A 22,998-nucleotide genomic window follows, 5' to 3' on the forward strand; every position below is an offset into this window, starting at 1 on the left:
TGCAATATTGTCTCTAATATTAATGAATTGAGTATAGCAGTGTCGGAATTGCACTCACATGTTAAATAAATTAATTGGATGTCAATCCATTGCGGCAATGAATAGGTTAATACTGTCTTCAAAAGCTGAGGATATCAGAAGTTTCGCAAGATATCTCAGAGTAAGAGACAGAGAACAATAGTGCAGATTGTCAAAAGGTAAGGTTTATAGATCAATAAAAACAGCACTCGTTTATAGACCGCAGTCTAAGGCCTCGGGTATAGTGGGCGCCTGTCGGCCGAGCGATCTGTAGACTGACATTCACAGCGATGGGGGTGGCGTGGCCATGGCCGTGATGTCACGAGGCCGGTTCGCCCTCATTGGCTGAACCGCTCAGGTGACCCGGCCGTCGCGCGACAAAATCTTTTGTCGACTCAAAACACTGTTGCGCACACTATGGCCTGCCTAATAGAGGTTCGGCCTGTTCGCGTCGTGCGTAGTATGAACGCGGCCTAAGAAGGGAACACAGAAAGATGTTGAAGGAGATAGTGTCTCAGCGTCGCTCGTGATATCACTGTGTCACTCCCGGCAGATGGTCCCGGATGCAGAAAACAGCACGAGAACTTCAAAGTCAGTGCCCTTCTCTGAATGTCTCCATCTCTTCTGCGAAGCATTTGGGAAATATCCTCAATTACTCACCATATTGAAGTGTTCGGCAAAACTGATAACGGCTGTTATCCTAAATTACAGCTATATGATCTATCCGCTCAGTAAATAACTCATCAAAGCAGTCTTGTTTTTTGTTTTTTTTAAAATAGGTATTAGTGGTAAAAAGACTATGTATTCAAAGAAGCCTTTAAATAGCTTATTTATAATACCTTTTTCCTACTGCTGCACCATTTCCAGTGTTAAGAAGGGTCATGTGGTCAAAAACATTATTGGACTTATTCTGACACAAGGGTAGGATATGTGCCCCTATTCTCTGTAAAGAACAGTGAACTAACTAGCATTAATGAAGCTGTAGAGAGATGCAGAGCACAGCAAGGAATAGACAAAAAATCGGGCAAACAAATGATAAAAAAAATCCAGGGCAACTCTAGTATGAAAATCAATTTATTGAAAGCTCAAGCAAGATGGTGAAGCTAGATGAAACGCACCTACGCGTTTCGTGCCTAAGCACTTTATCAAGGTGATAAAGAGCTTCTGCACAAAACACGTAGGTGTGTTTCATCTTGAGCTTGCAATAAATTGATCTTCATACTAGAGTTGCCCTGGATTTTTTTATCATTTATTTTTGCCCGTTTTTTTGGGCTCTTCCTTGCTGTGCTCTGCATCTCTCTACAGCTTCTGGATCTCTTCAATTACTGACTGCACGCCCTGACTGCCTTGGAATGATGCAACAAATTGACAGGTAATAGACTGAACTGTCTACATTGCCTTGTCATATGAACTTTATACTGCTACACTAGATTGGGAAGATATTACTGTGTTTATTTTGTGGGTGGTCAAGTGGACACCACTAGACACAGACCCATATTTGTTATACTACATATTGCATGTTGGACATTCAGAAAACATCCAGGAATTTAAGAAATGTTATATGAAATAAAAAGAAGACTTTTCTTCTATAGAGCCACAGGTGATTCCTTTGAGCACCATTTCCTATATCAAACAACTACCACTAATGAAACATTCTGCTTTTGAGATATTGTTGTTTACTTTTCCACATAAACCGGATTCACTTTTTGTGCGTGTTGCCTTGTATGACGTCACTATATATGCTCTTGCTTTTGGCCGAGTTCTGAGTGTGGCGGTATGTTTGCGGTTGTGATGGTAAAAAAAAAGTTTTACATTCATAATATCAAAGTTTTATGTCGTGCACAATTAAAATCAACTGTGTAATAAAATTTCAATTAGAAATGTTACCTAGATTCCCAATCTTAAGTAATCTGGTGGGTTCATGCCAGCCAAATTTGAAAAAAATCTTTACAACGATAGGATGTGCAACTTCTGATAATTTAAGGCAATTATTTATACACGTAAGTAGTTACCAAGGTAACCCCTATCTTTTACAAGGCACCAATAGTTAAAGTAAACAAAGCCTCCTTTGGCTGGAACAGCAAGTGTCCTTGGTTCCACAGCCCATTGTCCCTCTACTTCTGTTCACACTTGCACGTTAAATTGTGTGTCCTTGTAAACATAGGAATTGAAAGCTTGATAAATATAATCGTAATACTTAGCTAGAGATGCCTAAATCATGCTAGATGTTGCTCTACATACTGGATTCCAGTTGTTTTAACAACTTAGCCAATGTTTGCATTATAGCTCTGGGGGGTTAGTAAAGGAACCGTTTCTGTAGCATGTGCAGTTATTAATGGATATATTCATGGTGCAGTGCCAGTGGTTAGAAAAAGGAAAAGTAAACATTTACTCTCCTGTTCACATATTGTTGAGTTTAGTGACAGAGGGGCACTGCTGTATAGGATATATTATCTTTGTAACCTTATGAGTTAATTAAGTACTTTGTCTTGATCAATGAAATGTAACTGAGCAGCGCCTATTACTCCCTTGGTGCTAATAAACTACATTTCATACAATGCATAGCTCTCCATACCACAGTGGTAAGATACTGTCAACTTCACAGCTACAGTAGCGATAGGGAACTTCATTGTAATACCGTTTTTGTTTATATTCTAGGATTCTTATATCTTTTTACCTTAACTTCAAAACACATCTATCAGCAACTACTATCCATGCCCCCTATGCAATAAGATGTGGCACATGAACAGGGCTTCAGCCTTCCCAGACAAGAAGCGTAGCGCCCAAATCAAGGAGTTCAAGAGAGAGGAAATCACACATGCCCCTTAAATACCTTATTGTAAAGGTTTGCTTATTTTCATAACATTCACCTTCCTGCGTGCGTCTTTTTCACTCTCAGCCCCCTACTCAATATAGTAAAAAATCAGTATCTTGACTAGGGGATAAACTTCTAGCTCCAGAGTCTACAAGGGTCAAAGTGAACTTATAGTATTGATGTGCTGACTGACATCTTTAAAAAAAACAAGTGTATTTGTCTTTTTTTTTTTAAACATTTAATGTTCTCATGGTACCCAATGATTACAAGGGTTTTCTTTTTTTTAAATGTTTTTAACCTAGTCTAATTCGTCATAAGACTTTGGTCACTTGTATTTAAAGGCAAATTTTTAATCCACTCCTTTTTTTCTTGTTATTGGTGCGATCCACTAACTTCGATCACATGGTGTCAATGTAAGTAGAGATGGGCACATTCTTTTGGCGGATTTGGATCCGCTGGGTTCCTTTTGGTCTGTGGATTTCCACGGATTAATCTCAAAAATGGTGATTTGCCTTTTCCGGACTTTATTTTTTTATCATTGACAATCCAATCTGCAGATTCCGCAATCCATTGATGGATTTTAAGAATCCAGTCTACGGATTCAGCAATTCGCGAGCAGATTGCTGAAACCGCGCATTGGATTCTTAAAATCCACTAGCGGATTGCAGAATCTTCAGATTGGATTGGTAAAATACGCCAGCGAATTGTATCCAATGGCAGTTTTTGATTAATCCGCAAGGATTGAAACGGACACAATCCGTCAACGGATTTTACACCACAGAATGGATTTTGAATGGAAAGCTCTAGAAATTCCGTGAAACGGATTTTGACACTTCCGCCCATATTGTATCTAATTGTAAGCCAAACAGATAAGAGTAGGGACAGTCTGATAAAATGGAAGCTATACAGGAGCCAGGGAAAATAAAAAGATATTCAATCACAGGACTCAAATAAGAAAGCGTTTCACTGTAAGGATGATTGACATTTTCTAAGAAAGACAATTATATTGCTATGGTTCACCTCTCATACAATAGAAAGATGGGCCATTTGTTTACTGCTCATGCCAATCTTAATATGGGACAATGTGTAGGAAAAGATTACTTGAAATTACTAATTTAACTATGGGGGTTATTCATTAAAGTGTGATAGTGCCGATTAAGGCACCAAGATGGTTAATCAAAGCCCATCAACATTAAAGAAATCTAAAAATAATACAGTCATGATGGAACTGTGTCTGTAATGTACCTCTTCACGGTCTAGGATATTTTGACTTCGCAGCCACCGTTCTGTCGCTGGAACATTTGGCCACCGCAGGTAGTGTCCCCTAACCCTAATAACCTTACCCCGTTGACCACTTACCCTAAAAACATTACCCTGTCAACCCTAAAAACATTACCCTGTCAACCCTTTACTCTAAAACCCCAACCTTAACTTACTATAAAAAACTTACCATGTTAACCCCTTAACCTAAAAACCTTAACTCCCGACCCAAACCCCTTAACCTCTTATTTTGAAAGTATTTACCCTAAATACCTTAACTCCTTACCCTTACGTACCGCTTCACTCCTAATGCTAATCATCTACACAAGGCTGAAACAGCCAGCGGCTAAACGGCTGCAGCCAAGTGTTTCTTGGTGGCTGACCGTCTGCAGCGAAATGGCTGCATCTAATAGTTCCAATCCGCCTCTTCATGCTCTGTAAACCAGTTTTATGATGATGTTTTTTTTTTTTTTGCATTGACTATGCACTGCCATGTTGGGTACATGAAGAACCATCAGGAAGTTTAAAAGAAAAGTATGAGTAGTTGGGATTGCTGCTTTAATGGCAGCGCTAGGCTTAATGGTTTAAATCTTGATGATGGGGTGGGGAAGAGAGAGAAGAAGAATATCTATATTTAAAAAGAGAGAATACCTAACAAGAAAAGGTAAGAAAACGCCTAGATAAAAAGATGGCACTCAAGGGTATGCACATAATAGAAAAATAATGTATTCCACCATACACAAAAAAAGGTCACCATACAGACACGTCCAAATCCATATATAAAAATAAAAAAAATACATTTTTAAACATAAACATGTGAGGTCATTTGTCAAGAGGGGAAGTCACCAGGACCCCTTACAGACATATGTAGAAATGTACCTGGTACTCAACTGCAGTGAATGTGCAATTATATTGGTTATATTCACATATCAGTAATATCGCCTTCTCAGCAACAATAAATAAATATAATAAACCAAAAACACACACAATGGTGGCCTAAAGATAAATAGATCACAGCAAAAGATGTAAGGCTAGTATCTAAATATATAACCACAACAAAAGGGACAAGATATTCTCAAGTGCAAACACTAAATAGAGATGTCTGCCCACTGCAGAGGTGAGATTCCAGAGGAAATTCATATGGCTAAAGTCACACATCTTAGTAAGCACAAATGGAATGGATATTGCTCAATGTTAAATATAAACAAATGTGCATGGAAACTTTGCCAAACTAGGAAGAGCCAACACAGAGCTCCCGAGTATATACTCAGCAGGCCACCATGGAGTGAAAACAGCAAAGAGAGAAGTCCCATGTCAAGGCAGAAATGCAGTGTTCAGGTGTTAATGGGCTGCAGAGCACATAACGTGTGTATACCAGTCATCTGGGGGGTCTCGAACATGCTGGACGTGCCGTGATGACATCAACCAAAGCGCGTTTCGCTAATAGCTTCAATATCTATACTATATTTCTAAGTTTGTTATTCCGTTTGTATGTCCGAAGCATCGAAATCTTACAAATGACATGACGTAGCACAACTAAACTTTTACTGGACATTCAGCTGTGGATTTGTAGGTCAACACAACTATTTTGAGCTATTTTGAGCTTCCAGTATGACTCACATCCCAAATTATGGATATTCGAAGTTTCCATCGGGTGTCCTGCAAAAATGTTACAGTAGGGGGGGGGGGTCGTGTCCTTGGCTGGATCAGGGCTGTGTGTGTGAGATGTGAGATGTGTGGGGGAGATGCAGTGGGGGGCGGGGAGATGTGAGGGCAGCGGGTGGGTCAGGGAGATGTGACGGCAGCAGAGGGGGCGGGGAGATGTGCTGGCAGTTCCCTGGGCGAAGCCGGGTACAAAACTAGTATATATATATATATATATAGAAAAACAACATTACCATTCTCTCGTCCGGTAAAGAAAGACTGCACTCGGTTCAGTAATCATGAAAAACTGTATTGGGCATCTGAATAAAAAAGATAAGTCACCCAATCCGACGTTTCGGTCCTGGAATAGGACCTTTCTCAAGGGGGTGTCAAAAAATCAAAAAATAAATAGATGATACCGTTCTGTGGCTAACGAAATGCTTTTATCTGTGCGAGCTTTCGAGATACACTGATCTCTTCTTCCGGCGATGTTACACTCGGCTAACACGGTACTGATACCTCTACATGTGTATATATATATAACATCTTTTTGAAGGTTTTTATGTATAGCAGAGACACCAATAAGGAGGGTCATTGTTTATCTGTTCCAATAAATATGAAGCCGGATTTATGCACATTCCTTTCTGTCAGAGGACCAGCAAGGAAAGAGGAAAGTGACGGGAGGGTACTTAACATTCAGTAAGTCAAACGAAATGCTAATGATACAGAGAGGTAACGTAACGTCTGAGGAGTCTCAGTTCACAAATATTTCCAAGGCAGCTTTCAAGAATGACTAAAATTAACATACTCCTAGAACGAAAGTAAAGACAGTGACATGTTTAATAATTTAAATGACATCTTTAAAAAAAAAAAAAAAAGTATGAGTTTTAAAACCATTTTTAACATGTTATAGTAAAAACATGCTTTGGAGGGTTTTTATAATTTGTATACATATAGGTGTTTTTTATTTTCATTCTTTGTTTGCAATTGTAATTATGGTGTCATCATTAATCAAACAGATAAACATAAGAAGCTGAGCATCTTGAAACACATTTTTCATAGGATATAAATAAGTAAAACTGTTGCTTTAGGGATTATAAAATCTCTGTAAGGAGGTCAATTACACCGAGAAGACTGACCCTTTAAAAAAAAAAATATATATATATATATATTTTTTTTTTTAAAGGGTCAGTCTTATATATATATATACACACATAACATATATATATAAAATTAACCCATTACACATTGCTGCAATTAATCCACTTTGATCTTATGTTTTTAACTCCTTAGCTGCCAAAGGGGACTGCAATGAAGTGCTTTGCCTCTAGAAAAACGGGAGTTAATGACTTTAGAAAATTGCTTAACAAGACAAAGAGCAAGCAATTTATTAATGTATATCCACATTCTGGCAAAATCTCAGCACTATATTCTTAGGGGCCGCAAAAAGTTCGATATGCACCACTCTGAAGGAGAACGCATATAAAGTTCTTATGAGATGATACCTCACCCCACTCAAACTATCTAAGTTTATACCAGGGTCCTCCCCATTGTGTCCTAAACAATGTGGAGGAACAGCTGACCTGTTACATATGCTGTGGTCTTGCCCGCTGATATCCCCGATATGGGAAAAGATTAGAAATTGGATCCAGAGAATATTCGATCTCACTATTCCCCCAGACCCTTGGCTGTTTCTTCTGAACAGACCCATAAAGGGCCTCTCCAAATCACACAATAAACTAATTGCACATTTTGCTCTAGCTACACGGTGCGAGATCGCAGCATTATGGAAACGCCCCGATATCCCAATTATCCCAAAGATTCGGAATCGTATTTGGTTTATCTGCCAGATGGAAAAGTTAACGAGCTTAGTTAACGACACTGGCGACAATTATCTAAAAGTATGGGCTCCTTGGCTTGCCCAAACAGACATCCCCGGGGTAGAGCGTAACACAATTTGGCTATAATAGTAATAGATGCGTTCTCCTTCGGGGGCATGAAATCCAACCCCACGCCGAGAGAGCCTCACACTTCTTATGCCCAATCATATATATCACTGATTGGTTTTGTCAGCTGATACACAGCCTTCGCGACGAATAGGTGTTCATCAGAAGCGGGTGTATCCTTACCCTCAGAACCCCCTTCCTTCTCTCCTTCCCCACGCTCTTCCCTTTGCCTCCCCCCCCCCCTTCCTTTTTTTTTTTTTTTTTTATTATGATTATTTCTCCCTTTATAACAATTATCATTTACCCCAGTCCCCTACAATACAAAGGATGATTCACACTCACGAGGTTAAGTAGGGCTCGAAAAACCATGTGAGCTTGTTATGATTTTGTCATTGTATATTATATGCTATATGTGTACCTGATATGTTTTTTATGTATAACATGCACCTATGTATAATAAAATACAAGTTATATAAAAAACAAATCTCAGCATTTTCATGCAGCTGAAGATCTATCTACGTTGTGTACAGTCCGAATGTTTATTTGGAACATGCATCCCCTGTTTTAGAAGACTAAGTCGTCTGATGGTGCTCAGGTCCCCCACCCCCATGGTTGAGTACAAAAAAAAAAGTGAAAACAAATCTACAAGTGGTTTGGACCGGCACTCAAAAAAGTTAAATAAACCAGTAAATGTATGCAAAAGTGATTCATTTAATCTAAATCCAATAAAACCACAAAACCAGCATCAACAGAAAAAAGGGAAATTGACACAAAATTCCAACAGTACAGGCATACCCCGCATTAACGTACGCAATGGGACCGGAGCATGTATGTAAAGCGAAAATGTACTTAAAGTGAAGCAATTGTCATATACGTGCATAACTGATGTAAATAACGCATTTGTAACCGGCTCTATAGTCTTCCCTCTTGCGCACAGCTTCGGTACAGGTAGGGAGCCGGTATTGCTGTTCACTTGAAAAAGACCTACTAAGGTCGAAACGGTCGTTGTGTATGGAGCAATAAATTTGATACTTTTGCAAATCCGTGGAGCGCTGGATCCTTCCTTTTCATAGTTCAGGACGTGCTGACAGGCGCATGCGCGAGCTGCCATTTGCCTATTGGGCGATATACCCTTACTCGCGTGTGTACTTAAAGTGAGTGTCCTTAAACCGGGGTATGCCTGTAAATGGCATAGCAACCCTGGGGTTTCAGGGCCCCTGACCCTTTTTTCAGGCTTCAAAGCCTGATGTATGGCATACGTTCATAAAAGTGCCACCCAAGGGACCGAATGTCATTGCCGCGTGCTAGCTTTTGAGGGTCTCTACACGATCTTGTACTACACTAAAAGAGCGCCCGCCCCCTTCCCCACGCTGCCACATCCAGCCCGACGGTCGGAACAGAAAATGCATCTCGCCGTCGCTCCGAGGAGTGGTCACATGATGTGGAAGTGCCGGAGGGTCCGTGGTATGACCCTCTGGCACTGAAAGAGTTGAATGGTCATCCAATAAGAAGCCGCAACACTATCCCCCCCCCCAACGATGTTGTGGCTTCCTATACTGGCTCATGCGACCTGTGACAATTTGGTGACGATTTAGATTTTTCTGAAGTGGAGGAAAGACCCTTGCAACTAAACTGGTAAATATCTCAGAATCAAAGGGGTCCCCTGAGCTAGAAATATTGAGGTTCAAAAGTCTCCATTTCATATGTTAAAAAAAAAAAAGCTTAAAAAAATGAGTAGGTGGGATTGCTGCTTTAAACTAATATTTAAGACACTGAACATAATAAAAAAATATTGTTGGTACAAAACTAGTTTCTGGTGTATTGTAAGCAAAACTTAATATTTTGTAATTATCACCACCTCCACCTGTTCTTAACCCTTTTGCTGCCAGAGATGCCTGCCACACATGGTGGCAAAAGGGTTAAAGCATTTTAGTTCATAAAAGAAATAAACGTTGACAATGCTGTTACAAATCATGTCAACCTAATACCTTAAAAAAACACAGGACAGATGTTGCCACCATTTTAAATGCATATGTTCCTATCCTTTCACTGACTCCATTTCATGTTACCGTTTAAATCAGGTTATGTCATTTAATTGGGCTGGGGGGGGACACACACTTTTCAAAATACAATAATGCCTATGCAAATAAGAACACAGAAATGATGCATAAGACTAAAACGTTATAATGTATAAATGATAGGCTGCTAGCTACCTCATTTGAACTACTTTATAGCAGTGAGCATTCCAACTATATAACTTTTTCTATGCAAACAATTGGCCTTCTGTGCTTTTATGGTGGATTACTCGAGTCCAATTGAATGAAAAAAAAAAATGAAATGCATGTCCCCTCTCACTGGTTTACAGCACGAGGTACAAACAGTGGCATTTTACAACTGCCATAGCCTGGGGATATTTGCAACTCCAAGACCCCTATTTCTTTGTCAGGGGGTATAACATGGAGGGCAAAAAGACACTGGTTGCTGTGTGGGGATTACCTATGCACTGACTAGAAGGGGAGCTGTTTGCTGGTGCACCGATACTTTGTTAATGAGCAATGTTTCCAGAAGGGACAGGCGTAGAACGCTGGGGGATCAGCTGATTGGCTAAAGCGTCCTGTGATTGACTCCACTGAGGAACACCCCGGGGGAGAGAAGCACTGAGAGAGAATACGAGCAGGCAGCACACGTACCAGCGTGTTCATCTATCACTGCACTAGCAAAGCCACCTCTCCCACAGCCTTCTAACCACAACAAAACAACCTACACACTTCTCCAGTGTCGACCTTCCAGTGAACATTAGGACTATCCCCCTCCACAGCTTCCCCACTTTCCCCAAAGTTTCTTTTCAGCAATGAGCTGTGGATGCACTGTGAAGCCCTTTTGGACATTGACAGTTGTAGGGCTGACTCTGCTGTTGGTTGTTCGCCCGAGTCAGGAGGTGGATTACGATTTGGGGTTTGATTACTTGTTGGAGGAGGATTACATTGATGACTTCGACTACAAGGATCCATGCAAAGCTGGTAGGTGGATGCAGGGGTTGGTTTCCATTCATCTGATCATTCTGGTATGGCATAGATAAGGAACATTGCCCTATACAATATTGCCATTGAAATGCAAATCTAGCACACCAGAGTTTTGCATCTTTATTAATCTTTGTCTTCAGCTGTCTGCTCTGAACAGCTCAGTGTCAGCATGTTCATTGGGCAAACAAGTGTATCTGTATACAAGTGCTGTGATTTAATGCTGATGTATAACACAAGATCAGTCTTAGAAATGCAAGAAGTTGACATGTTAAGAAAGTAACACTTAAAGACAATACTACATTCCCCATTTTCCCCCCTTCCCTTTTATTATTTTTATATGTAAAGCATGTGACAATGTATAATTCTACATTGTTACCTAAACTAGCAATCGTCTAGTGCTCCTGTTATAAATCTGTAAAAATCCTGATTGGGTGCCTAACATAATCGCTGCATCAGTCAGTGTAACTCAACAGCTACAATGTATCCTTATATTACCAAGGTAACATTTTCTATTGTTACAGTTTACAGCTCAAACAGCTGGGAATATTGGCAACAAATTATCCCAAACAGGAAAGTGTTGCAAATATCTTGCACTGATGAGAGGTGTGTTACAATCTGCTAAAATCAAAGGATGCTTTAAAACGCATTAAAAGTGGCATTAAGACTTCAGTTTAAAAAATGCAGTATTATCTAATAATGCAGAACTTATTTTATTTAAAAAAAATCAAATTTTCTGCTTTAAGAAGCATAATGTAATGAATAAAATAGTGTATGTAAAATTTGAGTTTTAATTACCTTAATTACCTGTTTAAGTACAGCAGAAATCAATTAGGTTCTTGTGATGACATTAAGGAAACTGCTAATCTTCCCCCAGAATCTGATCTTTTTAAAAGTTCGGCATTTACGACGCGTTCTTTTGATCTGTTGGATGTTTGCAGATGGAGAAGGATTTCCAGAACTAGTGTTTTAGTAAAGAATGCAGAGGCAGAGTTATAGAGATAATGTAAAAATAATACAGATACATACAATCTATACCTTCTCAAGAATTGTCCCATTTCACAACCCAACCCCCCTTGTTCTATTCTCATGGGTTAACGTTAACCTATAGCCTCAGCATCACAAACCAGTCAGGGTTAAGATTTCAGATTGGCATGATCATCTTTTTTTATATAGAAAAAGAGGATTTTTTTTTTTTTTGCATACACATTGTGTGCTAGTTACTCTCATAAGTAGATGCTTCTGATTTGGACTTCTCGCTTGTATAGTGTAATGCCAGAAACTCTTTTTGGATATATTGCGTTGCCTTGAAAGAGTAATACAATATTTAATGTGTTGAGCTATACAATAATTGTCACTTTGTAGTTATTGTTATACTACTTTTTGTATGCAATGTATTATATTTATATTATTACATTATTGGTAAGACATCGTATTATACAGGAATATAGTGAGCGTAAAGCTTAGGATGTTCTACTCGTATTATGTTAATGCTGAAATATCTATCAGTGTGTGTGTGTGTTCATTCACAAACTGGAGTGCAGCACATCATAGTGAGATTCTTCTCATTCATTGATTTGTCCCGCATGTTGCTGTCGACCATTTTTATTTGCCGATGGTGCCAGAGCACTGCAAAATGCTCAAAGAACTAAACTGGTCATCACTTGGGTCTAGGTGCAAAGTTCATCTCTCCTGTCTTGCCTTCAAATTCTTTCGGGGCAAGCTACTGTAACTGTTACATACGCCTATAATATATATTATATTTAACTGTGCATGCAATGTCTTGTATATAATGTATACCCAGTTCACTTATGTAACTATTTGTAACCATGTATTTGTCATCATAACTCTATGCCCAGGTCATACTTGAGAGGTAACTCTCAATGTTACTTACTGGTAAAACATTTTATAAATAAATAAAAATGGCCGGCTCCTTTGCTGCTAGAAAGCTCAGCAGCGCATTGAAGGGCTTTAATTAACCCATTCAGTGCCAAAAGGTCTTGTGACCACTACCTTCTTGGTGCCACAAGTACCTGATGATGATACTTCTGGCCTGAAAGGAAGAGGAAGTCCACAGCTCAGTCATCAGCCAAAGACATGGCAGAGAGTGATATGATGATTTTCTAAGGCTGGTGTAAGGACTGTGCGTAACTTCTCTGGTGTCACTTTCAGTATAGCGGTGGCTGGTGGGGCACATAGAAGTTAACATTTGTTCAATCTACGATGCTTTTGTAATTGAATAGGTAGCGTGCTCCACACTTTAATCGAAAGGTAACTGCTAGTTACGGGGCATGTAAGAACAAGGTCACCTGGCTTTGGTGCAAGCAAACGCAACCACTTGCTGGGAGCACTTGGCCAATTTTGGTGCACTAAGTGACGTGGTTTAAGATAACACAAATGTTCAGTCATGATGAGATTTTATATCCTCATGAGACATTATTGAATGAGGGATAAGAAAAGGGGCGTTGCTATATCCTTGGTGCCCGGGCACTTGGGGGACAGTTCTCTCCCCTTGTCAGCGGCCCTGCTGTCACTCACTCAGAGGCAGATGGGAGGACATGATGGTACACAGCGGCAGCCCGCCGAGTTAAGCAGAGGAGTTAGGAGTTGCACGTAGGCATAGCAGGACAGCTGGGGAGGAACGCAACCCAGCGGTCTGATACGGAAGTCTTTCTTACTTCCGGTGTCTATGCTGCTACAGCGCTCTCCTCCCCGGCTGTCCTGCTCTGCCTACGTGCAACTCCTAACTCCTCTGCTTTACTTGGCGGGCTGCCGCTGTGTGCCATCATCTCCTCCCATCTGCCTCTATCACCACCCTGTCCCACAGGTAAGCATGGAGCTGGGGGAGAGATGATGGTGGAGAGACCTGGGGGAGAAATCCTACAATTTAAATTGAGGCAAATTTTTCTCCTCAATCTACTAAATATGTTATCTTATAATGGGGCCCTGACTTTTTTTTTTGGCCTGGGGGCCCGTGCATGTCTAGCTATGCCACTGGCTATGAATACATTTTCAAAGGGTGGTCAGCTGTCACTATTGCCCATGTGAGCTAAAACCTTGTGTTAACTCAACCAGGCCAAGTATCTAGCAAATTCAGTTACTGTTTGCTACCAGAAAACAATTTCCTCCAACCTGCGGTCAAAGTGGTGTAAAAAGGTATGGCTGATGTGTCTAATTAATATGTATGAATGTAGACGTGCGAGTGGGGCCCACGTTGGATTTATGCTCTTGTTTCTGGCGTCTTGTGCAGACGGCCAACCGGATGTGTCCTTTAGGATCCCAATTACAATAAGCAAAAACGTATTGTTGGATGCACTCCGTAATAAATGTAGTATAGTCACAAGGACATCTCAAACGCTTTTATTTTTATAATTAAAGTATAAAGTTTTGGGGGTCACAGCCCCTTTGTCAGGTGAGGGATTGCGGTGCATACAAATGGCAACTTGAATAATGTATGTTTGTGTGTGTATATGTACAGTGTATATGTGATTGTTTATATATATCCCCTGATGAAGTCATCATAGATGACGAAACGCGTAGGGCGTGGCAAAGACAGAGGAGTCACTTTCCCACGGAGACTATCACTGCGGCTTGAGAACTATTGCATGCTGTGAGAGGCAAAGCAGACGTTTGGATCCCTTCTTCCCCCGGTGGTGCAGCGACCAGAAGCAGGGAGCTGAAGGTGCTGGTTCCCGGAGGGATTTCCTGTGCGGGGCACCCGACCGGGTGGATGTCACTTTCGGTTGCAGGAAACCACGCGGAGAGCACACAGGAGAAGGACACCATTGCTGAGTCGGACGGCAGTATTGGCTTATGAGAGCCTATCTCATACCTGCTCATTTACCGTGTACTTTTGTGAGTGGGCATTTGACTGTTTTTATTGTTCTATAAACTACATTGTTATACTTTAATGCACTAGGTGTGCGCCTGTTTTTTTCTTTTCTTTTTCATATATATATATATATATATATACACACCTCCACACACCTCCATACACACCTTTTGGACTGGATTTTAGAAATAATTGGGCAAAATGTTTTTTTTTTTAAGGGTTTTTTAACACCCCCTTGAAGTCTATTCTGAGGTGATGCTAAAAATCTGTGAGACTGATTCGACATAAAGTGAGAATTGCAGGAAATCAGTCATGACTGACAGATCTGCAACATTTATTCTCCTATTCTTTAAAAAACTGAAGTGACTTTATAAGTTTGGGAATATGAAAATAGTGTGTGTGTGTGTGTGTGTGTGTGTGTGTGTGTGTGTGTGTGTGTGTGTGTGTGTGTGTGTGTGTGTACACTTTTTAGCCTCTAGTACCTTCACACTTTTTGGCCACTGCCTCCAGGTAAAAAGTGAACAAAGAAAATGAGCTTTACAGGCACAGGTCTCGGTTACAAGCATTGTAAATGAGAATGGTGGCCAGTTATGCAGAGACGACAAAGGTAGAATCGATGATGATGATGATGATCATAGAAATGTAGAAAATAAAATCTGACACTTGGCTGCAGGGCCGCCGACAGGGGGGAGAGCTAGGACAGGTGTCTAGGGCCCAATGGCTGCGGTGGGTGTGGAGGCCCGGCCGGCGCTGCTAGTTGGGAAGGGGGGGGGGGGGAATAGAGGAGGCTCGTGAACTGTGAATTGGGGGGGGGGGGGGTGAGGGGAGGCTTGCAATATTGCCAAAATAGGGGGGCTGATGTAACTTCTGGGCCCTGGGAAATCTGTCTGTGGCCCTGCTTGGCTGTAACATCATTATGATTTAATTGACCTTATATGAAGTGGTCTTGATGCATTGTCATTGTCATTCAGATTGTGTGTGTGTGTGTGTGTGTGTGTATATGTCTTAAGCTACTACTTGGTGGCTGTTCCTTTTTGCCTACATGTACATCATTGGCATATAATCTAGGCACTTAAAGCTCTACTTTATTATGTATTTCCTCCAGTTGTTATAAATGCAGTCGGTCTTCAGTTCCTGGTTTTGCTGATTAGCATACTGTTGGTGCTATAATTTAGTGGCAGAAATAAATCTTTTACCAATCCATTTAGGAGCTCTTCTAGTGATGTACTTACTATGTTTGGAAATCTGATAGGTTTACAGTCGCTCTCCGTATTAGGAGAAATGTATCACCTTATTGAGATACTGATGTCAACCAACCTTACAAGAGCTGGAGTGCATCAAAGCCAGAGATTACGAGGATTATTGAATGTTCTGTATAAGATAAAACCCTTTATGTATACTCCATATCGTTATTTTAAAGTTTTGGGTTTCATAGTTGGGGTGTGTGAAACCCCTCAAACGGTTTTACCACTCCTCGTGATTTCATAAATGTGGGTACTGTAGCTAATTAATAATGGCTACTTGTTCAGAAATTGTTTGGTTAAATTCAAAGCAAACCAGTTACCCATTTGACATCTAGGGTACCTTTTTAAATACTTGTCATGTGTTTGCTGTTTTTTAAAAATAAAAATCCAAATGTATGATTTTACGATTTTAGTGTTTGAAAGCAAAAATCAGTATGTGATCGGGTTAGGAAAAAGTACAGAGTCCGCATGTTTGGATGTGCTTTTCTGTTAAAGGGACAAGCAACACATTTATTTTGTTTACGCACATTGTTTTTGAACAGTAAGTGGGACTATAGAGACACTTTGGGGCAGGAAGGGGAAGATAGGTTGCAATATCAAATCCTTTGTTTCAAAGCTACCACTAAGATGGTCTTTTAGCACCTGTTTATCTGTAAAAGGAATTGGCACCCGTGGGCCATTTCATGCTGTTTACACATTGGCTCTCAGATGACTGCTACCTTTATTGCCACCACGAAATAACGTGAAAAGTTGAAAGGGTACTTAAAGGAGCAATCCAAGCAGACTGTTTCTTTTTAAATTTACCCCCGTTTGGGATTATTATGACTTTTTTTAAGGGGTTAACTGTGGGGAGTAATGCCCCTTCTCCCATCACATTGTGCTCGGTGACTAGGCAGAATCATAGCCCCGCCCTCTTCTGCCTAGTGATAGTGATGTCATTGCAGGATGTATAGCGAGGGGAGAGGCTTCTAGAAGGCCAGGTCCCTGGAGGAGTTGCAGGTGAGGGCCCGCATGTGAATAGTGTATATGGGCTGTAATATAGATGAGTAGGATATATGGTAAGGATAGCCTTTATTGGTTAATTTGGGGACAGTGCCCTACATAGCGTCCCCAAGAATGGCTCCAGACCACTATCAAGATGCGTATAGTGGAAGCCTATGCCTCGAGGTGTTCCCCAAGCCACAGCCCCACGGCATAGCTGAATCAGCCCAATTGGTGGGTTCATAGCTGACTTTCACCCAGAAGGCCATGAGATGGCATTCAGTACCCTAGAAGGGGATACTAACAGTGGACAGAGTAGTGCAGGGACCTAAAGGAGTTGGAGCCCTACTGACGCTACACAGCAGAGGGATCAATTGGGTAACAAGAATTAGTAAAGCCAAAGCACCTTTCTAGCAGCCCGAGAGAGGATACAGATCGCAGAAGATGGCAATGATGCTATACAAGGTGTGTGTATATAGTGGGGATGAGACTGTATAAATGGTGATTAATAAAGCTGTTTGTATGAATAAAGTTCCTGGCACCTATTATTGCATTACCAATGCCCACCCTGACAAGGTAACCAACACCGAGAAAATCAATTAAAGAGACATTTGAACTTGGGAGCCAGGCAAGGAGTGTATTATTATTATTAATATTATTATTATTCATAGGATTCAAGCAGGGGGGGCCCTGGAGCTGAACCCCATTAAAGCTCTGGGGCCCCTCTGCTTCCAGAGATACTTACCTTTTTGAAGGTGGGTGGGTGGTATCTCCAGCAAATTTAGGGCTCCCGGGTCAACAGGAAGCCGCACCGAATGACATCACGGCTTCCTATTGGCCCGCAGGACGTGTGAGCTTTGAAAATTGGCCATTACACGAACCCCAGCTATCGAGACAGAATGGCTACCAGCACCCCCCATGGAGGTAAGTATCCCCAGAAGCAGGGGGTACCCCGGAGCTGAAATGACTGGGGTTCAGATCCAGAGACCCCCTGCTTGGATTTCCGCTTTAAGGTTCACTTCACTTCTTGCAGGTCATTATTCCGAATTGCGTCTCATTTAAATCAGGTTTTCATGATTTTGCCTGATCTTTTAACTTGTTTTTCTTTTTTAATTTAGAAACTCCATCCTCGCATACAGGCTACCACTACTTTCTATTTTTACACTTACAGGTTGTTTTTGTGTTTTTTTTTTACAGGCCTCACCTTACCTATTACTTTAAGCATTTTCTTCCGATAATGTTATTGCTTAGCTGTAAGGACACTGCCTTTGTAGTCTGTGATTTTGATACGAAGCCTATATAGCCCATTCCTCCAGCACTCAAAATTAGAGTGTAAGCTCCTTGGGGCAGGGACTACAAAATCCTGAATACAGAATATAAATTGTCAACACTACATAAGAAACATGATGACATAATTCAAAGTACAGTGCAGTAAAATGGAATGACCTTCTCACACTTTAATCACAGGGTAAATCTCTGCACTGCAACATCTTGAATATTGTTTTGTTTTTGTGTGGGTTAAAGGAGATTTATAGGCAATCGAGGAGAAAAATGAAATAATATACATTAGACAAGGAGTTCGTCTTTTTTTTTTTTCCTTCCTTTAATTTGTTAATCCCGCAACTGCTAAAGAGACCTGCAATGCATTCTGGGAACTGTTCCACTTATTTACACGTCTTGTAAAGCTTCATTTACCAACCATATAGTGAAGTGGAGAAAATGCTGCAGTTTGCATTGTTCTCACCTTGCAGCTAAAAATCAGGGGAAATTGCTATCGTGTCAACTTTGTCTGTCAATCTTGACCCTTTTTATCATTTTACTGTAGGCCTATATTGGTTGTTTAGGCGGGATTTGCCCAGAGATTGGTACACCTAAAATCACTTCACTATCCTGTGCAACCAGCTAGGAGGAAGGAGCAACAGCTACCGCTTACAGGGGCTATCTCCAGGGCCACCGACAGGGGGGGGATAGCCAGGACTACTGTTCCCGGGCCCTGCCATTCAAGGGCACCGGCCTCCCTGCCAACAACTCTACAGTTTCCTCTGTGCAGGCAAGATAGGCCCTCCCCTTCCCTGGGGCCACCCCCATCTCTCCCTCCCCTACTGCAGGGCCCTCCCCTTGGCTTGGCACCACCCACCTACCTTCGGATCCATGCCCTGCAGGGCTCTGCTGTGCACTGGCCATGCTGCTCCAGCTGGCCCATCCAAGAGCCCCAGGTAAACCCACATGCTCATGATCCCCTTATACCACCCTCCCAGGTCCTTGCCACCCAAGGTGTGTGTGTGTGTGTGTGTGTGTGTGCGCATTTGGGGTGGGGGATTATTGTGTGTCCGTGTGTGTGTTTGCATTTGGGGAGGGGGATTATTGTGTGTCCGTGTGTGTGTGTGCATTTGGGGAGGGGGATTATTGTGTGTATTTGGGGAGGGGGGCTTAGTGTGTGTGTGTGTGTATGGCGTCTTAATGTGTGTGTGTGTGTGTGTGTGTGTGTGTGTGTGTGTGTATATATATGTATTTGTTGAGGTGGGCATATTGTGTGTGTATTTGGGGAGGGGGGTTACATAGTAGATGAGGTTGAAAAAAGTCATACATCCATCAAGTTCAACCTATGCTAAAATTTAGACAACAGATTTATTCTATATCTATACTTCCATTATTGATTCAGAGGAAGGCAAACAAAAAAACTCCAGCTTCATATCATCCAATGATATCTCATAAGGGGAAAAATAAATTCCTCCCTGACTCCAAGAATTGGCAATCGGATTATTCCCTGGATCAACATTCTGCCCATGTTTACCTATTTGGTATATCCCTGTATACCTTTCCTTTCTAAAAAGATGTCCAACCTTTTTTTGAACAAATCTATGACAGTCACAGGTTGAGTGGGGGAGAGAAATACGTGGAGGGGGGGGGGAGTTTGAGATAGGGTTGTAAGAGGGAGGGGCGGTGGTGGTGTAAGAGGAAGGGGGAGAATGAGAGAGAGCGGGGGGAATGAAAGGGTGATGGGTAGTGTGAAAGGGGGGCGAAAGAGCGAGGAGGTGCGTGATAAGGAGGTTAGTGTAAGAAAATGGGGAGGGGGTACTCTCAAGGCCACTGACACGTGGGTGGGGGGCCCTATTGGAAACTCTAGCCCGCGTCCCTGAGAAAGCTAGCTGTGGCCCTGCCTGTCTTATCTAGGGCTATAGTGATGGTAGCATGTGTAATAGGTAGAGACGGGTAACATTTTTGGGCAGATTTTGGATCCGCTTTGGATTGGCCGGCTCTTTTGGTCTCAGGATACTCAACCGGGAACTTTCCACTATTACTTTTTTTTTTTTAAATTTTTTATGGGTGTTTAAATGGCTGTCCAAAAAGAATCATAACAGATAATGTTACAGCTTCCTATTGATCTGAGATTTGGCAGTCATTTTGTTTCCCCTGGTGGGAGATTTAAACCAGGTAAATTCTGCTGAGTATTTTGGGAACCACAGAGTCCCTGGAACTGAAAATGCCACGATTCAGCTACAGAGGACCGGTTCCTATCCATGTAAAAAAAAAAAAAAAAAGTATAGGGAATTACTGCTTTGAATGGCGTTGATCGACACCTTGAATTTTTTTAATGGTTTATTAAAAATGTAACATTTTTTATTCTGGACCCAGGGTCGTGTCTAGGGTATAAATTAACCCAGATAGCTTCAACTCAGCCCTCTTTCCAAAGCACACCAAGTCCTGTATATTTTCTTCACTTTATTTAGGAAAGCAGCAATAAAACAGGCACTTGTGGATAAGATGTTTGTGTTGGAAAGGTGTATCTCGGTGGATGCTTTGTAGTTAAGGGCAGGTGAAAAGAATTGGCCTTGCCATAGGGGTGTAACATGAATGTACTCACTCTGCCAATGTCAGGAAGTAAAGATAGTGGGTACGGCTTGTGACACAGGGATAGGGGTCAGGCCAAACTAACTGTCAGCAGGGACAGGGGGAATGGGAAAGCCCATTAACTTGGAGGACTGGAGATGTTGCCAGGGCAACCAGGGGTGTGACAGACTGGAAGGAAAAAAGGCAACATAATGTATCCATTCCATATTCACTGGGAGTGAAACTGCAAGGATAGTAACATCCAAATACAGCTAGCAAGTAGAACTGCCAAGGAAAGGAGGGGGGGGGGGGGGTGAAACAGAGACGGCAGAGATGGGTATTTCTGTTCCATGACATTTTTATAGTGAACAAATGCTATGGAGGGTTTTCACAATTTCTTGGGGATAGGACTGTTATTTTTGCCTGTGTCTTTTTTTTGTTTCAAAGTTTTTTATTGGGCATTAGTACATTTCACACAATTACAGAAACAGAAAATATTTTGGCCTAATACAGGATTTTTCCATTTTGTTGGTGTTTGTCAGGAAAAAGCCTCAACTCTCCCCTGACCCTCTTGGGTCCACAGGGGCGGCGTGAGTGTAGAAACAGAAAAAGGAAAAGAGGGGGTGGGGGGCCGTGGCCTCCCTCCTCCTCAGTTTCCATTACTGAGGTCCCTGTTCTATCCCGACTCCTCTCTTGTTCCTATGAGGTGTTTTAGGGTTGGTATACCATTTGGGTCAGCCATGAGTCCCATGTCCTGTAGAAAGAGGCAGTGGTCCTTTTCAAAAAGGCTGATAATTTCTCCATTTCCATCACCTCTTGTATCCTTTTTTTTACTGTTTGTTTAGATGGGGGAGACACTTTCTTCCAGGAGGCAGCCACCGCACACCTAGCCGCTGTGAGAATGAAGGAGACTAATTTTCCTGTTGGTCGGTCCAGAGTCTCTAAGGGCTTGGCCAACAGGTAGGTCAGCGGGTCAATGGGTATTATGAGGTCTGTGACCTCTTTTATTAAATTTTGTATGGTTTCCCAGTATTTCTGAATTTCCGGACATGTCCACCAGATATGGGCCATGTCCCCCTTTTGACCGCAGCCTCTCCAACATAGATCGGAAGCCAGGGGGTAGATTTGATTTATTCTAACTGGGGTAAGATACCAGCGAAACAGTATTTTGTATATATTTTCTTTGATTGTGGTACATATGGAAGTTCCTGAGGCTGTTTCCCAAATGCTTTCCCAGTCCTCTCGGTCTATAACTATATTCAATTCTGCTGCCCAATGTAGCATGTAGTCGTGGGTGGGGGCTTCTATTGCCCTCTCCAGTTCTGCATAAATTTGTATTATAAGACCTTTCTGGTGGGCTGTTTCTCTAAAGAGAATTTGAATTTACTATTCTGCATGTCTTCCCTGCTCAGGGACCAAAGGCATGCTGGCAGTGAAGGCGTCCCGGCATAATACGTTTCTATATCTAGCCAGCACTATTGGTTTGGGTTTGCGTTCCAGACTACTACCTGTCGCAGCTGGGTGGCTTGGTAGTATCTTATAATGTCTGGGACTCCAAGTCCTCCTCTCCCCCTTGAGGCCAGTAGAACTGTTCTGGCGATTCTGGGTTTTTTACCCTGCCAAATAAATTGGAAAATTAGTTTTTGGATGTTCTTCAATTCTGAGCCCGGGATGTGGACCGGGAGAGTCTGGAAGTGGTATAATAATCTAGGGAGTATATTCATTTTTACCGAGATCATTCTCCCGATCCATGATATCTGATATTCTCCCCATTTATCTAGGTCTTGTTTGATTTTCCGAAACAGGGCCGGGTAGTTATGTTGGTGTAGGGATTGGTAGGTCCTCGATATCTTGACTCCCAACGGTAGTTAAAATTTAGTTTGAGGAGTTTCACCTCTGGCTCTGGCAGGCTTAAATTCAAGGCTTCCGATTTGTCACTATAAATTTTGTATCCTGAGATTCTTCCGAAATCCAGGAGTTCTTTTTGGAGGTTGGGGAGGGAGATTTGAGGTTTGGAGAGTGTTAAAATGACATCATCTGCGAATAGGGATATTTTATGTTGCCTGTGCCCAATTTCTATTCGTTAGATGTCTATATTGGTTCGGATTGCCGATGCCAGGGGTTCTATGGTTAGAGCAAAAAGGAGAGAAGATAGGGGGCATCCCTGCCGAGTTCCGTTTGTGATCTCGAATCTCTGTTTACTGCCCCCTGGTAGTTTTACCATTGCTGACGGGTTTTGGTAAAGTCTACGGACCCCTTCTAGGTATGCGTCTTTGAAGCCAAATTTGCGCATAGTGTGGTCCAAAAATAGCCAATCTATTCTATTGAACGCCTTCTCTGCATCTAGGCTCAAAAGTAGTGCTTTGGTTCCTGTGAGGTGTACATGATCAATAATATTGATTATCTT

At 41.7% G+C, this 22,998-nt stretch overlaps 1 protein-coding gene across 1 annotated transcript in view; it reads left to right on the forward strand.

Moving 5' to 3' along the window:
- Positions 1-10,315: 10,315 nt before the first annotated feature.
- Positions 10,316-22,998, forward strand: part of TLL2 (tolloid like 2) — a 194,584-nt gene continuing 181,901 nt past the window's right edge. Inside the window, exon 1 of the mRNA XM_075611010.1 lies at positions 10,316-10,703. Coding sequence (XP_075467125.1) covers positions 10,535-10,703 — 169 coding nt within the window. The 5' untranslated portion in view covers positions 10,316-10,534. The remainder of the gene's footprint in view (positions 10,704-22,998) is intronic.

Source organism: Ascaphus truei, chromosome 8 (genome assembly GCF_040206685.1).
Source record: "Ascaphus truei isolate aAscTru1 chromosome 8, aAscTru1.hap1, whole genome shotgun sequence".
Classification (NCBI taxonomy): Eukaryota; Metazoa; Chordata; class Amphibia; order Anura; family Ascaphidae; genus Ascaphus; species Ascaphus truei.